This window comes from Vicugna pacos, chromosome 8 (assembly GCF_048564905.1).
Source record: "Vicugna pacos chromosome 8, VicPac4, whole genome shotgun sequence".
Lineage (NCBI taxonomy): Eukaryota > Metazoa > Chordata > Mammalia > Artiodactyla > Camelidae > Vicugna > Vicugna pacos.
This window is the reverse complement of record NC_132994.1, coordinates 54,803,272-54,820,199: the sequence shown is the minus strand read 5'-3', so window position 1 is coordinate 54,820,199 and position 16,928 is coordinate 54,803,272. Positions and strand designations below refer to the sequence as shown.

Sequence of the window (16,928 nt, the reverse complement as noted above, 5' to 3'; positions counted from 1 at the left end):
TGTTACGGCCATAACAAGTTATAAACTAGACCGTTTTTTTTTTTTAACCTTGGAAAGAGAATTAATCAGACTTTTTGATGTAGGACCTGTTTGTATTTCTTTAATAAGCAGAATTATGTGGGGGACTGCTATGCTTATGACCAGGAAATAATCATTTTATAGAGTACTTGCTATTCACCAAAGATATGAATTGTGATGTATCTGTTTTCCTTGGGCACCGATATGAAGAATTCACTTGAAGACTGAATCTGGTTAGAGTATTTACAGGGGTCCCTTAATAACACTTATTCAACCACCATCAAAATATTGTGTGCTTAAAATTCTTCTCTAATAGGAGGGAAGGATTCTTTATTAGCCCAGTCTTCCTTAGGACCAAGAATATTCATTTTTTGTAAGATTGAGATTTTAATGTCCAGTTAAGGATTTTGTCTATAGCTGGTAAGCAGAATAAAATTGAAATCTCTTTTTTAGCATCCCTCTTTTCTTCTTTTTAAAGTTTTTAAAAAATTTTATTTTTTTTTAAGTATAAGTGCTGGGGATTGAACCCAGGACTTCGTGCATACTAAGCTCACGCTCTACCACTGAGCTATTACTCTCTCTCCTAGAGTCCCTGTTTTCATCAGATACTCCTTTACCAGATCTTAGGCAGATAGAAGTAAAGGGGAAAAAAAGTATTTGATTCCTATAGGGCTTGGGTTCCCATCTTGCTTTTGCTGCTGTGGTAGTTCACATTCTTACTATCACAAGTGACATAAATTCTTTCTAAAAAAGAAATGTAATGGGTTACGACTTGCAAGAGCAGAGATAGTGCTGCCTTCATGCATGATTCCAGGGACGTCCACAGGATGCAGGATTGTGCCAGCGGTCCCTAGGCTAGGCTTCCTCTCTGTGGGCCAGCAGCTCTATCCTAGAAAAGTCATCACCTAAACTGAAGGATCTCAGTGTTCTCCCTTCCACTTGATTATTTCTCCAGCCTTTGTTTTTTATGATTTCTCTTTTTCTTGTCCTTAAAGTATCCCTCCTTTTTTCCAAGGTTGACTTATCCCCTTGCCTTTGATCCCGTCCCGTCTGTCTCATCCATGACTGTAGAGACGATCTCCACTAATTAGTCCCCCCTCTTTGACATCTTAATCTTTCTTCTAGTGTTCAAGCACACCACCCTAAAACTAAAAACCTTTAGCTCTTTCAAATCCCATTCAGTTATCGTCTGATCTCTCGGTTTCCTTATTGAATGTAAAAATCGCTACTCCGGATCTTAGTGAATGTGAATCCTCTTCCTTTCTCTGCCAGTCTCCTGGTGAATGTCTGTGCTCCTTACCTCCGTGTCCTCACCTCTTCCTCAGCACCTTTAGTTCTGCTCTACTCAGTTTCCTAATCATGTGGCTTTTGATAATCCTCGTGGTGAGCTGAAAATTGACCCTCAGCCCTACGCTCCAACAACTATGTCAGAACCCTGGAAGCTGTGAATGCTACTTTATTTGGAAAATTTGATTGCAGAAGTGTTTGAATTAAGAATTTTGAGATGAGATGACCCTGGATATCTGGATGGGCCATACATGCTGTCACAAGTGTCCCTATAAGAGAGGCAGTAGGGCCACTTAACACCACAGGCACACATACCACAAGCCAAGGAAGGCCAACAACACCCTCTGAGGAAGCATGGCCTTGGCCCTGCCGACTCCTTAATTTTGAACTCTCAGCCTCCAGAACTGTGAAAGAATACATTTCTGTTGTTTTAAGGGACCAAATTTGTGGTAATTTTTTTAAATGCCCATGGGAAATTAAATACTGCCCTCTTTTGACATTCCTGACAAAATTATTGACCAAAGTGAACATGGCTGAGTAACCAATACCTAGATCAAGAAGCAGAACATGGCGGAAAGGGTGTAGCTTAGCAGTAGTGCCTGTGCTTAGCATGCAGCAGGTCTTGGGTTCAATCCTCAGTACCTCCATTAAAAAAGCAGAACCCTCTCAGATCTCCAAAAGATCCCCAGAGTCCCCCTCAGCCGCTGCCTCCCACCAAAGAATCTACTGTTTTGATTTGAAACTATCACATTAATGAACCTAATACGAACAGAATCATAAAGGTAACTACTCTTTTGTATCTGTGAGATTCATCCATCTTTTAGCAATCTGTGAGATTCATCCATCTTGTCACATGTGGTTATAAATTTTTAAATTCTCATTGCTATATAGTGCTTGTTGTCTATATGTAGCACACTTTATTTCTTCTGCTGTTGATGGTTTACAAATACTTCTGTTGCAAACATCCATTATATGTATTTTGGTGAACATCTGTTTGTGTTTCTATTGGATATATAATTGAGGAAGGGATTTCCTGAGTCAAAGATGTTTCTTCAGTTCTTTCTATACTAAGCTGACAATCTCATCTACAATTCTCCTTCAACTATCAGCCATCATTCTGACTTTTAAATCTCTCAATAAGATCCTGATCTTTCAGCTGAGATTCAAAATGGCAGCTGTCAGACACACACACGCACACGCACAAACGCAGCGTTTATTGTGTCCCAATCCAAAGTCAAGTTACTACCAAATATTCTTCCTCTTGTGTCATTTATTGTGTTAATGACAAGTCATCAATCTTAATCATTCAAGTTCAAAACAGAATCATTTTTCATTCTTTCTTTGATTATCCTGCATCCACCAGTTCTCTAAAGCTTCCCCACCATAAGTTACCCACCACGTTGTCTCTTTAGCAGTTAAGGGGCACACTGTCCCCTGAATGACTCCTTAACTGCTCTCCCACATTCCGGTCTGTTTTGATAATCATCCATCCACAAATTCTAGGTTTATCTTCACAGAACTTTGATCCTGCTACACCCCTTCTCAAAACTCATGAACACGGATGGATCACCACTGATTATAAAATCAAGTCAAAATTCTTTATGTTGGCTGTCATAATTTGATTTTAGCATCATTTCTATGAGTGATTATTCATCTGAGACTTTATTCATCTGAGACTTTATCAGGGTATTGAGTTATAGATTAGCATTGTCTACGATAGCATTTTTATGATAAATTGCTCAAAGTTCTTCCTCTGAACATTTCTTGTAGTGGCTCCACATAATGACCATAGTATGTTGAGAGTTTACTGTGTCTAGTGCACAGTAATACTTAAAACAGCTTTGTGTGAGAAATAACCTGTGTTACTATCCTCAATTTACAGTTGAGGAAACTGAAACTCAGAAAATTTAAGGTATTGTTTAATGTCATCCATCCAGAAACTTGTTTAGGATTCAGAGACTGGAAATCACGAAATAGCTTTCCTGTCTTTTGCATGTTCATGACTCCTTTCAAGGCCACTGGAGATGGGGAGGTTCCCCTTCCAGCTCATCACCTCCGTGGTGTGCTTTTCTGAGGTTGCATCTCCTCCTGGCAGAGAGCTGTGGTTCTAGGTCTTGCCACTCAGGATGGGCACCTTCTGCGGATGTGTGCTCCTTCTCTGTCACTTTCTCTAAAGCTGCCACATCATGAACTGAACACTTAGAGCTATTGTCTGGGCAAGGGGACTGTAGTTCTTAAACTGTCAGTCTTGTTTGGTGCTGCTCCCTCCTTCTATCCCTGTTTCTCTCCTCCCTCTTCTCTCACCACTTTCTTTCTCGTCTCTTTCTCCTGTCTAAGTTTCTCTCTTCCTCTCCTCCCTTCTCTCCCTCCTCCCCAACTGGCTCTTTGGTAGGTGCAGTGTCTCTAACATTTTTAAAAGACCAGACTCTGGAAGTGCAAAAAGTCCCTCTGATCACTTACCTCCCAGGCTTCACTTTTCAGTTAAAAAAAAAACCCCAAACCAAAAATACCAAAACCTCAGTGTAATTAACAAACAAGCAACAAACAAGCATCAAACAAGCAAATTCGAGCTGGGGTGGGGAAAGCATTATACACTTGTTTTAGCAATATAAGAATGATTCATGTTTGAATCACTGGGCATACATTTATTGGAGTTTAGTGATGAGGAAATTGTGGGCCAAAATGTATTGTTGATACAAATATGTATCATTATACATGGTAAGGTTAACCAAATAACATACAAGAAAATAAAGGGATGCTGATGAAATTAAAGGAGTAGTCATTTATAGCAGGAATTGCCCAACCATGACCAATTTAAAACAACAATGATAGAGTATTCTTGTATCTTTCCTGAAAATCTCAACATTTCTAGCTGCACAATAGGAGTTTTGTAGTTTCTCAACATTATATCCCTACCAGACTTTGGAAAATTGACTTCGAGTCTTCAGGAGACTCTACTGGGGCACTGCTTTTAGGTCATGAATAACACTGTAGTAATTTTCATATTGTAGATTAGTTGTAAATACCCCTTATTCATTCATAAAATAGAAAAATCAATGGAATACAGGTTATACTTCCCTTAAGAATTGGGAAGGGATGATCATTTAGGGGTTAGCGTCTGCTCTTTAGAGGATTTCTCTTAGTTCACCCATTGGGGATCTCATTGGGAATTGGCTGAGTGTCCTACTGTGGTTTTCCATATTTCTCTGACCAGGCACCCTTCCTCCTCTGGCTTCTTCTACAATGTTTTTGATGTGCCAGAGCTGTTCTTTGAACTTCTCCACTTTTTGACTCCATTGCCAGCTAATGCCTCACCCACATAGGCCTCTCTGCCCTCTGAGTATCACTACTTGGACTTCTCCAGCGCCAGCTGCCTTCTGCCCTGTATTGGTTCCTGCCAACATGTGACCCACAAGAGAAGGCAAAATACGTATCTCGTTCATTTTCTTCCTTTTAAGTTTCATAATAGCAAATAAAAGAGAACCTTTTAATATAACAGGGACTCAGAATGTTTGTTGAATTAAATTGGTACTAAGGGGTCATTGGGAGGATTAATCCATCATGACTGGATGGGTAGTTCCATGGGATAATTTGGGACGTTTCCATTGATTATGGAATTTTGGAGCACCTCACAGACCAGGTAGTACAAGCTGAATCACTACTGGGCTCTTGCTTTGTCACCAGTGATACCTAAGGAAAAAACTGCATAGATAAAAAGTAACTAAACATCAGTGACTTCCTTCAACCCTGCTTTTTACAAGTAGCCTCAGCTCTTATGAGATATTTAACTAATGGATATGGTATTACAAAAGAACAGATAAAGTAGCACAGACCATGAACCACTGCCATTTGCTGACTAAAATGCAACCAGGCTCCACAATTTTATGTGCTTGCCCTAGAAATTTATTACGCTTTAATAAACCCCTGGTGAACCAAATCTGATGCTCCATTTAGCATTAATTTAATTGGAACAAGGAAAGAAATGACACCTTATTTAAAATTATAAGAGATTTTCATGTCTTTGTCTATGACTGACATGGCCTTAAATTTTTAAATGTGGCAGTTTTACTTACGACATTACCACCAAAACTCAGATAGTTATTAAGTGCATTTAATCAAGAAATGCATTACAGGAGTATGTACATTAGTCCCCAAATCTATCTTTGCATTTCATTTGTGTTCTGATTTTGGAAATTCCATATCCTATAAGTTTAGGCTGTGGCTCAGTTAAGAACTAAGAGCATCAATTCTCCACCCAGATTGCCTGGGTTTGAATAGCGGCGCTACCACTTTCAGGCTGATTTGGGGCTGATTACTTATACCTTCTCTACCTCAGTGTCCTGAAATAATAATATTGTCTACCACAAAAGGAGTATTATGAAGATTAAGTGATTTAATATTTGAAAAGCATATAATGCCTGACACATAGTAAATACTAAATACGTGTTTGTGAAATAAAGTAGATAAACTGTGCCTCATATAAATGGGTTTTAAGAGTTGTGGAGGATCAAGTGTTTGTTTAGTTTGTTATGATTGCATCATCTTTTGTATTTCTTAACATGTCTTAGGATCATTTCACAAGGAAGATAATTTTCACCTTTTTATCTTACTACTTTAGAGAAGATATCCATCAGAGTTAGGAGGTAGCCGTAATAAGATAATCTTTTCTTTAGTTAGGTAATGAAATATTGCTGTTTAAGAAATGCTGTGTACAACATTGTAAAATGATTATAAATCAGTAAAAAATGTTAAAAAAAAAAAGAAAGAAATGCTGTGTAACTGGAAGACTTAGCCAGTATAACAAGGCAAAACAAAACAAAATGAAACAATCAACCAGAGAACAAAAACAAAAACCATAAAAGACACACAGATTGGAAAGGAAGAAATAAAACCATTTCTAGTTACAGATGATATGATTGTCCATGTAGAAACTCCCAGAGCATGTTCAGAAAGAAAGAAAGAAAGAGGCCGGCCCTCTCTCTCTTTCTTCAGAGACGGCCCGAGCTCTGTCTATGGAGTGTGTACCTACTTTTAATCTGAGCACCCAACCCCCACACCTCGTGGCCTTTCTCTTGCCTTTCAATGTATCTCTTTGAATAAATCTACCTTCACTCAAGAAAGAAAGAAAGAAAGAAAGAAAGAAAGAAAGAAAGAAAGAAAGAAAGAAAGAAAGAAAGAAAGAAAGAAAGAAAGAGCTCCTGGAACTAATAAGTGAATTTAGTAAAGTCTTAGCATATAAGGTCAATATATAAAAAACAACTATTTTTTATATACTAGCAATGAACAATTGGGATTTGAATTTTTAAAAATAGTAACACTTATAATAACACCAAGAAAAGGAAACATTTAGGTAAATTTAACAAAATATGTGTAGGAACTGTATTCTGAAAATTACAAAATACTGATGGACAAAGCCAAAGAAGACCTAGATAAGTGAAGAGCTATGCCATAGTCATGCACTGAAAGTCTCAATGCTGTTAAGATGTCAGTTCTCCCTAAAATGATCCATAGAGTCATTATAATTCTAGTCAAAATCCTTGGAGAATTTTTTTGTATCTCAGCTGATAGCTCTTAACTATCAATGGATTCTAAAATTTATACAGGATAGCAAATAGAAGGACTAAAATAGCTACAAGTTTGAAAACGAAGAGTTGGAGGGCTCCCACTGCCTGGTTCCAGTACCTAACATAAAGCTACAGTAGTCAAAACAGCATACATAGCACAGATGGTCCCCAACTTATGGTGGTTCAATTTGCGATTTTTTGACTTTATGATGGTGCAAAAGTGATACACATTCAGTAGGAACCATACTTGTTTTGAATTTCGATCTTTTCCCTGGGCTAGTGGCACAATTCTCTGCTGTGATGCTGGGCAGAGGCAGTAGCCGCAGCTCCCAGTCAGTCAGACGATCACAAGAGTAAACAACCAATACACTTACAGCCATTCTGTATCCATACACCATTCTGTTTTCACTTTCAGTACACTAGCCAATGAATTATGTGAGATATTCAATACTTAAGTATAAAATAGACTTTGTGTTAGATGATCATGCCCAACTGTAGGCGAAAGTACATGTTCTGAGCATGTTGAAGGTAGGCTAGGCTAAGCTATGATGTTCCGTAGGTTAAGTGTATTAAATGCATTTCAACTTAAAATATTTTCAGTTTACCGTGGGTTTATCTGGCCATATCCCAATTGTGAGTCAAGGAACATCTGTGTTGGCAAAAGGAAGACCCATAGATCAATGGACTAGAATAGAAAACCCAAACATTTTTGGAATAAAACATAGGAGAAAAGTTTTATGACCTTGGGTTAGGTGAAAAAATTTTAGATACCACACCTAAAGCATGATCCATAAAAGAAAAACTTTGATAAATTTGAACTTAATTACAGTTAAAAATGTCTGCTCTTCTAAAGACACTTAATGGAATGAAAAGGCAAGTCACAAACTGCGAGAAAGTATTTGTAAATCACATATCTGATGAAGGAAAAATATCCAGATAATGTAAAGAACACACAAAACTCACAATAAGAAAACAAACTCAAGAACAACAAAAAAAGAGCACAAGCTTTGAGCATTTTAGCAAAAATGATGAAAGAGTGAATTTTACTCAATGGAAATTAAAAAATAAATTTACAAATACAAATATATTAGGAATACAAATATATTAGAACAAATCACTCTTCTGATTTGAAGTAGGGAAAATGCCTGTCTTCTGAGTTACATTGTATTATGGTATTTTAAAATTACTGTACAAATAAGCATCTTTAATGTTCTACATTGCATCCCCAGATGGGTCCATTCCTGTTTGGATGTTCAGATATAATGAATAGACCTTATTTTGCTTGTACCATCTATTTTAAATGTCTAGTTTCTCTCTTAATCTGAAAGCCTTCTGCAGCATTTTTTTTTTTAGCATCAAATTCCACGAGTCAGTTCTTTGAGAAGAACCCATTTTCCCCTCTCTTGTCACTACTTTAACTTAGCTAGTATTTTTCTTGGCATAGCTCTCATTTATTTTTCATCAGCAACTGTTTTATTTGGTTTCTTTCACCCGCATTTTATACTGTCTCTTGATTTTGAAGCGGGGTGACTGACTGAGTGGCTGGCATTTGTGGGAGGAGGAAGCTGTGTGGGTGCAGGAGGCAGATGGGCATGTGGGTGGGGTGCAATGACTCATTTTTTTATGTGTTGGTTTTCGATGTAGAAATGTTAAGGACCCCAAAAGAAAAGACTTTATTTGTATTAAAGAGCCCTGAAGTCGTGTTTAGTCTTAAAAAGAATCTTTTGAAGCACCTTTGACCTGTCTTCCCCTTTCACCACCTTACTAAATCTTCTGTGTCTTTAGCCTGCATTTGATCTGTTTGTCCTTCACAGAATGTAGGTTCTAATTTCACGTTCATTAGATAAAGCCAGCTGCATCAAACAGCTTCTCAAGGTTCTGCATTCTTTTGTGTGTGTGTGGAGGGGGGAGGTAATTAGGTTTGTTTGTTTGTTTGTTTATAGACTAGGTACTGGTGATTGAATCCAGGACCTCATGCATGCTAAGCACGCGCTCTACCACTTGCCCTAAACCCTTACGCCCTGCATTCTTTTTATAAAAGTGCTGCACTTTGGTTTTACATTCTTCTTATATTTTGGTAGGTTCCTCAATTACAGAAGTAATCAACTTCATAATAGAAACTGTAAAAAGTATAGGAGATATAAAGAGGAATATGTAATTCATAACCCTATTACATAGTTATTATCACAGTTGACATTTTGGTGGAAAACTTTCCAGACCGTTTTTATTCCTGTATATATATTCACACAGGACATATATATATTATAATGTACGCATTTTAAATATAATTACATTATATTTTAATATATATGCTATCCATTATTATGTATATATTATATTATATTTTAACATTTTTCCTTAATATAGCTTGAATTTAGCACCATTGCTAAATGTTCTACAATATAGTTTTCAATGGTTAAATAATATAATATGCCATTATTTGAATTTATCATTATGTGCTTATAGTTACATATATGTATAATCATTTTCCTATTGATGGACATGCAGGCGTTTTCCATTGTTATTATAAAAATAATATTTCAGTGGATATATTTACAAGTAATTTGTCACACTGTAGGAATTTTTCTCAGGACAAATTCTTAAGAATTGAATTATTGAGTTAAAGAGCGTGCATGATTTTAAGGACTTCAGTCTCCTAAAAGGTTTACATTTCCCCATCTCATGGAAGAGTGTCTTTTCTCTACATCTTCAGTGGATATTTTGAAATATTTTTGGCCACTTGTTAGACAAAAAAACTTTATTATTGGCTCAACATGCATTGATTGGTAGTGAGTTGTAGAATATTTTTTATATTCACCATTTTAGTTATACTTTGTGATTTTTCCTGCTTATGTCCATAACCTAATTTTCTACTGTAATATTTTTATGGTTGCTTATTTATTTTAAATTGATCAATAAGAGATGATTTATAAAGATATTAACCTTTCATCTTTCACTTAGTGCACGTATTTTAAACAAATTAGCATCATCTGTTAAATGTGCTGTAAGATATGTTAACATTTGTGAGTGGGGTCTGTTTAACTATTATATTTTCCAAAAGCTTATTGTGATTATAAAGGAAGCTCTTAGTTTTCATAGTTTTGCCTCTTGACACCTTACTATTTTATATTATTACTTATAATAGTTATTTAATTGATTCTATTGGGATTTTTTGGTTGGCAATCATAACATCTGCAAGTAATGATAACTGTGTATTTTATTTTATAGAATTATATTTTCATACTCTGAAATATTATTACATTAATTAGGACTTTCAGGAAGCCAGCTAGTAGTGAGAATAATTGACAACCTGTTCTTTTCCTGATTTTCATGGGAATACCTATAAGCACAAAGTTGGCAATTGTTATGAAATATGTATTATTCTTCATTTTAAAGAAATGCCCTTATATTTTTAGTTTGCAACGATTTTTAATTAGAAATAGATTTTGAATTTTAATTAAAGTACTTAGGGCATCTTTGGGGATGCTGATGATTTTTTCCCACTGAGCCATCCTTGCATTCCCAAAATAAGTTTTAAACCCATGACATAGTGTTCTTATAGTGTAACACTTGGTGCATTTTGCTCATTTTTCTTTACTGTGTTTGGCTGTATACATAAATGAGTTTGACACTAATCTGAATTTTAACTTTGTGACATTGTCAAATTTTGGTATTAGGTTTATACTACCTTGGTGTTAGTTATCTTTGAGCTTTGGAAGAATTTGTTATCTGTTGTTGTAGTCTCCTTCCTAGTCATAATTTCTATACCTTTGCTTTCTCCTTTTTTTTATTATGCTTGCTAAGGACTTGCTAGATATTAATTAATTATAAAATACAGCTCTGGATTGAGTCATAATCTTACCTATTTGGTTCTGTAAATCTTATTTTATGTTAATTACCTACCACTCTTTCCTGTGGATCTGCTTCTGGAACCTTAGTTAAATTGTTTTCAATCAATGCTGAAATTTAACAGAGACCATTAGGCCCACCATTGCAGACTCTCCTTAGTTTCCAGTAATTATATGATCTCCTTCTTGTTTAAAAAATGCAGGTTTGCTGCAGTTTGTAAAACCACTTCCGAGTAGAACTGCTAATTTAAAATTCAGTGATAAATGAAGAGGGAAAATCCCTATCATTTCATTTCCTCCTTGAATACTAAGTTACTGAAACTAAAATGTGCTTACTGGGCATTATTTAGGAGTCATCATTTGCGGACTTTTCTTTCTGCTTGCAGATATTGCCGTGGTGGAGATGAGTGATGCCTTCCGGCAGCCATCCTTATTTTACCACCTTGGAGTGAGAGAAAGTTTCAGCATGGCCAACAACATCATCCTCTACTGTGATACTAATTCAGACTCTCTGCAGTCACTGAAGGTACCTCACTTGTTTACTAAATATTTACTTTAGGCACCAATGTTTTAGGGCTACCTCTCCGTCATCCACAAAGCACTCAAGCAGCTTATGTTTGTGAAAGAATGTTTTTGTCAGTCTGATCATTATGCAACAGTGACTAGTTAAGTTGTGAGTTTTATCTGGAATTCAGTGTGGAAATTTGATCATACACAGGTAGGAAAAAACTTAGAGTTGAGGTCTGAGCTCCAGTTGGAGTTGCAGCTGATGAGACTGTTAATAGGAAGTCTTGAGTACACACACTGGAGAAAGAAGAGGAGGTTGCATAAGGTCTCGTGCTGTGTCATCACTGGGGGTTTCATTGGGTACACCTGTTTCCAACTAGAAATACGCTTCCTACTGGAAGTACTCTGAGTAGAAATTCTCTATCCCCAGAAAATTGCCATCCTGTTTAACAGGGATATGATTTCAATTAAGATGAGGAAGGAAGAATAAAAACTTATTGTATTTGTCTACAAGATCCAGTGTGTCCCATGTCATCCTCTCCGTTAATGGAACTTAATGATAAGAGGGTATTTTCTCCATCCAAAAAGATTGCTTAAAATGCTTTTGCGAGGCCAACTGATTTTACACTGTGTGAGTCTTTGAAAAGCATCTAACAGTTCAGCATGAAACTCGTACTGAGCCTGATAGGCTTCATTTCCTTTGTGAAACTTCCATCTAGCTCATTGTGGCTTTTTCTCATCTGTATCTTCGAGTTCCCAAATCAAAGCCATCTTTGGGACATAGAGCCCTGAAACCCAAAGCCACATTTCTCATAGCTTAGTAGTTGGTATAAGAAGATCTCTATTGCAAAATCTATGCAAAAAAAAATTTAGTAGTATTTTGCTTTTATCTGAGTATCTAAAGCTTGTATAGCTTTTTCTAAAACATCTGCAGTGTCATCTAGCAAATACATTTCCTGCATGCCAGGCCTTGTGTTGAGGATTGATGGGTTATCCCTTTTCAGAATACTCTGCAATTGTTCTAAGAGATTTTCCCCAACTCTGTCTAAATCTGCTTTTCACCTGGAGGAATTCTTTAAGAAATCCCTACTTAATTTTACCCCAGACCTATCCTGTTAATTAATGTATCATCCATTTCATGATGACTTATTTTTCCTTTTAATTGAAGTCTAGTCACTTAACAATGTTGTCTCAATTTGTGGTGCACAGCACAACGTTTCAGTCATACATATACACACATATATTCCTTCTCATATTCTTTTTCATCATAGGTTACTACCAGACATTGAATATAGTTCCATGTGTGATATAGAAGAAACTGTTGTCAATCTATTCTATATATAGCAGTTAGTATCTGCAAATCTCAAACTCCCAACCCATCCCTTCCCACCCCCTTTCCCTCACACCAGTAACCTTAAGTTTGTTTTCTATGTCTGTGAGTCTGTTTCTGTTTTGTAAATAAGTTCGTTTGTGTCTTTTCCCCCAAGATTCCACATATGAGTGAAACATAAGGGTGTATTTTTAATTAAACATTTTGATTTGGACCTATTTACAACATATATTAGTAGTTGATGAAGGAGTGAAGTTATTTTATTTATTCTTTTTAGTCTGTTATTTTATTTTCTTTACATTAAGTTTCTTTTAAGCCGACAGTGTTATGTTGGACAATTTTCACTCTATGCTATTTTTATTCTTGCCCTACTGGTATCTGGCGATTTAATTTCATGGCCATTCGTTCCTAGGGAAATTTTTTTAAATTAAACATTTGCGAGAAAGAGATAAAGCTAATCTTACCAGAAATTTGTGTGGGACAAATAAGCTGATTTATTTAATTGCTTTCAGCCAGCCTTTGTGTAGAACTGTTATTGATATTTGAATAAACAGTTCTTCAAAGAGGCTCATCCACCTAAAATATACTCATTTATCTTCTGCACAGTAGCTGCTTGTTATTGAGCACTTACTACGTGCATACTAAGTGCTTTACCCACATACATTTTCACATTTAATTCTTAAAACATCCCTATGAGGTATACAGTCTATCACCAAATTATAGGATTGTAAACTGAGACTCGTAACAAATTCGATCATTTGCCCAAGGTGATATGTAAAATTTAGGATCAGATCTGCCTGACTCCAAAGTCTGCCTCTCTCACCACTAAACTTCACTGAAATTACTTCTGGTTGGAAGGATATCAGACTTTCCTGCTAAGTGCGCTCACTTAGAAAAATCCATCAACCATACCTCCTGAGTTGTTCCATGCAGCATTCATCCCTTCTTCTGTCTTCCTCCTTAACTTAAGCTTTTGCCATTTTCTTTAGTTCATTTCAAGCCCAAATAGGTGTCTGGTTGCAGAGGACAAAGTTCTCTGGGATAGAAAGTGGTTTTTTCAGTCTAGCAATTTCCTCTGAGCCCTAGAAGTTCCTACAGTTCTGAAGAAAGTCTGCGTGTGTGTGTGTGTGTGTGTATTTTTCATTTTATTTATTTCTGTTGCAGGTAGTTATAGGTGTAACTATTATCCCTGCCATCTACCAACAGAAAGGAAAACGGCTGTGAAATAAGGCAGAACAAGAGATATTTATAGTGGGGAGGGTGTAGCTTAAGTGGTAGAGTGCATGCTTAGCATGCTTGAGGTCCTGGGTTCAATCCCCAGTACCTCCTCTAAAAATAAATAAACCTAATTACCTCCCCTCCCCCACCAAAATAAAATAATACAATAATAAATAAAATAAAATATATTTATAAATAGTATATTGTGTATGAATTAGCAAAATAAAGTCAAAATGAAGCGACTCTCTGTTTTCACAGGGCAAAGACTGAATGAGGAAGCTGTTCTTGTGACGTGTCTAGCTTCACTTAGGTTGATTCTTTGGACATCTAGAAAGTACAGCTGTGCCAGTTTTATTTTCATCTACTGCTCTTTGTTGAAGAGAGCAGTTTCTCTTTGGCAGCAAATTCTCAGGAAGAAATCTTAGGAGAAAATTTTTGTAAGTTTAAGCTCCTGAAAAATAATTGATGGGAACAATAAAAGTACTTTAAACCTATGTCTGAGTTTTCATATTGAAGGATACTTAGAGTCTAATCATGTACTTGCAATAAGATTTGTATCCATTTTGAATTACAAGGGCTCTTTTATTGTGGTAAGAATGAAATATTTAATTTTCCCCCCCAAAATGATCATTATTGCATTTTGAGAGAGGGAAATTGATGTTCTTTTTTTCCCCTTTGCATTGTAATAACACAATTTTCACAATTTTCTTTCAATAAATAACATAAAAATTCTTAGGTGCCTGTAAACGAGACCCTATGCTAACATTTACATTTACTTAAAAACAAGAAATTGCTGTAACAGTTGTTTTCTGATTTATTTCATGTGTTATAGAAATGACCAGATCTTCACTTGGGGTCTCTCAGTAAATGGAACAGTAAGTTTGGACCCCACTGGCCAATGAGTTGTGGGACAGATTCACGAAATGCATCTGTCATCAGAAAGGGCTTAGAAGAAATAATGAACAGCTACAGTGTAGAGTGAGGAAGTTGTTTAATGAACCACTTCTGCTACCGTCAGAAACTCCTTTAATAACAACAGCTCTCAAGCTCTAAACCTCGTGATTCTTGCCCCTTTTCCCTAGTTTACCTTCCTCTCTTTTTTCGGGGCCACTCCCCACTCACTTTAAACAACGTTTTGTAGAAAAAGAAAGCAAAACAGGACAAGAAAATACCACTGCACACCATGAGATAGTCAACAGTTAAAAGCCCTTCTAATCCCAATGGCAAGGCTGTGAAGAGTGGGAAACATGTGCATTGTTGGTGGGAGAATGTATTGCCACTACCTTCCAAAGATCAATTTAGCAGTGTCTCATAATATCCAGTGAGCATATCACCAGGAGTCAGCAGTTCCTGCTTTAGATGTGTACTGGAAAATAATCTTTGGCATGCATAAGGAGATATAATCAAGGATGTTTATTAGAGTATGTAATATTATTGCATAACATTGTTTGTAATAAGCCCACCCCCAGAATAGTTGGTTAGTATCTATCAACAGAAGAATAAATAAATACTTTCTGGTATAGTCACTTAATGGAATGTTATAGAGATCTTAAAATGAATTAACTAGAGCTTTCTGTATCACTATCAATATATCTCAAAAACAGCATTGAGGGAAAAAAATTATAGAAGCCTGTGTACAGTATGATGCATGTATATAAAAGGTAATTACATGTAAGACAGTGCTTTTGTGTACATATGTGTTATAAAAGGATAGAAGTTTGCATGGGAATTATAAGTAAATTCAGAATAGTTACCTCTTTGAAGAGCAGGAGTGGAGTAGAATTGAGAGGGGATGTCAGGAGACTTCAACTACATATGTAATATTGTATTTCTCAGTCTGGGTGGTCTATATATGGGGGTATGAAAACATTTGGTTAATTTTTAATTTTTTAATTCAGATGTAATTGACTTATAATATCATATTCATTTCAGGTTTACTACATAGTGATCAATATTTTTATACAGTACAAAATGGTCACCACCTGTCACCATACAAAACATATTACAATATGATTGACTAGATTCTCTATGCTGTGCATTACACCCTTGTGACTTATTTATCTCATAAGAGGAAGTTTATCCTCTTAATCCCCTTTACCTGTTTTCCTTATCTCCACTCCCTTTTCCCCTCTGGCAACCATCAGTTTGTTCTCTGTTATCTATAAGTCTGTTTCTGTTTTGTTTGCATTATTTGTTTGATTTGTTTTTTAAATTCCACATACAAATGAAATTATACAGTAGTTTTCTTTTTCTATTTCATTTAGCATAAATATCCTCTAGGTCCATCCATGTCATCACAAATGGCATGATTTCATTCTTTTTATGGCTGAATAGTATTCCCTTGTATATATACACCACATTTTCTTTATCCATTCATCTATTGATAGACATTTAGGTTGCTTCCATATCTTGGCTATTGTAAATAATGCTGCAGTGAACATGGGGGTGCATGTATCTTTTCAAGTTAGTGTTTTCATTTTCTTCCAATAAATACCCAGCAGTGGAAATGTTGGATCATATGGTAGGTCTATTTTTAGTTTTTTGAGGAATATCTATACTGTTTTCCACAGTGGCTGCACTGATTTACATTCCCAACAACAGTGCATGAGGGTTCCCTTTTCTCCACATCCTTGCCAACACTTGGTATTTCTTGTCTTTTTGATGATAGCCGTTCTAACAAGTGTAATGTGATATCTCATTGTGGTTTTGATGTGCATTTTCCTGATGATTAGTGATGTTGAGCATCTCTTCATGTATCTATTAGCCATCTGTATGTCTTCTTTAGAAAAATGCCTATTCAGATCATCTGCTTATATTTTAATCAGGTTTTTTTTTGATATTCAGTTATATGAGTTCCTTATGTATTTTGGATATTAATCCTTTACTATACATCATTTGCAAATATCATCTCCCATTCAGTATGTTGCCTTTTTGTTTTGTTGATGGTTTTCTTTGCTGTGCTAAAGGGGTGTGTGATTAATTTTTTTACTTTTTATATACTTGAAATATTTCACAATAACTTTTTAATGGAAGTTTCTATGGTCTGTTATTTTCTTTATTCATTGGGATAATTTACATATATTTTGGGCATGTGAATCTCGAAATATTTCTTAAGCTTCTTTTTCTTAATGTTCTAGCTGTGGTTTGAAAGTCTCA

The 16,928-nt window shown here is 35.9% G+C and overlaps 1 protein-coding gene across 3 annotated transcripts in view; it reads left to right on the top strand.

Moving 5' to 3' along the window:
* Nucleotides 1–16,928, top strand: part of MAP3K5 (mitogen-activated protein kinase kinase kinase 5) — a 174,686-nt gene that overhangs the window by 44,154 nt on the left and 113,604 nt on the right. For all 3 annotated transcript variants that reach the window (XM_072965903.1, XM_006200085.4, XM_015235835.3), the window contains exon 2: nucleotides 11,104–11,243. In XM_072965903.1, the coding sequence (XP_072822004.1) occupies nucleotides 11,104–11,243 (140 nt within the window). The remainder of the gene's footprint in view (nucleotides 1–11,103; nucleotides 11,244–16,928) is intronic.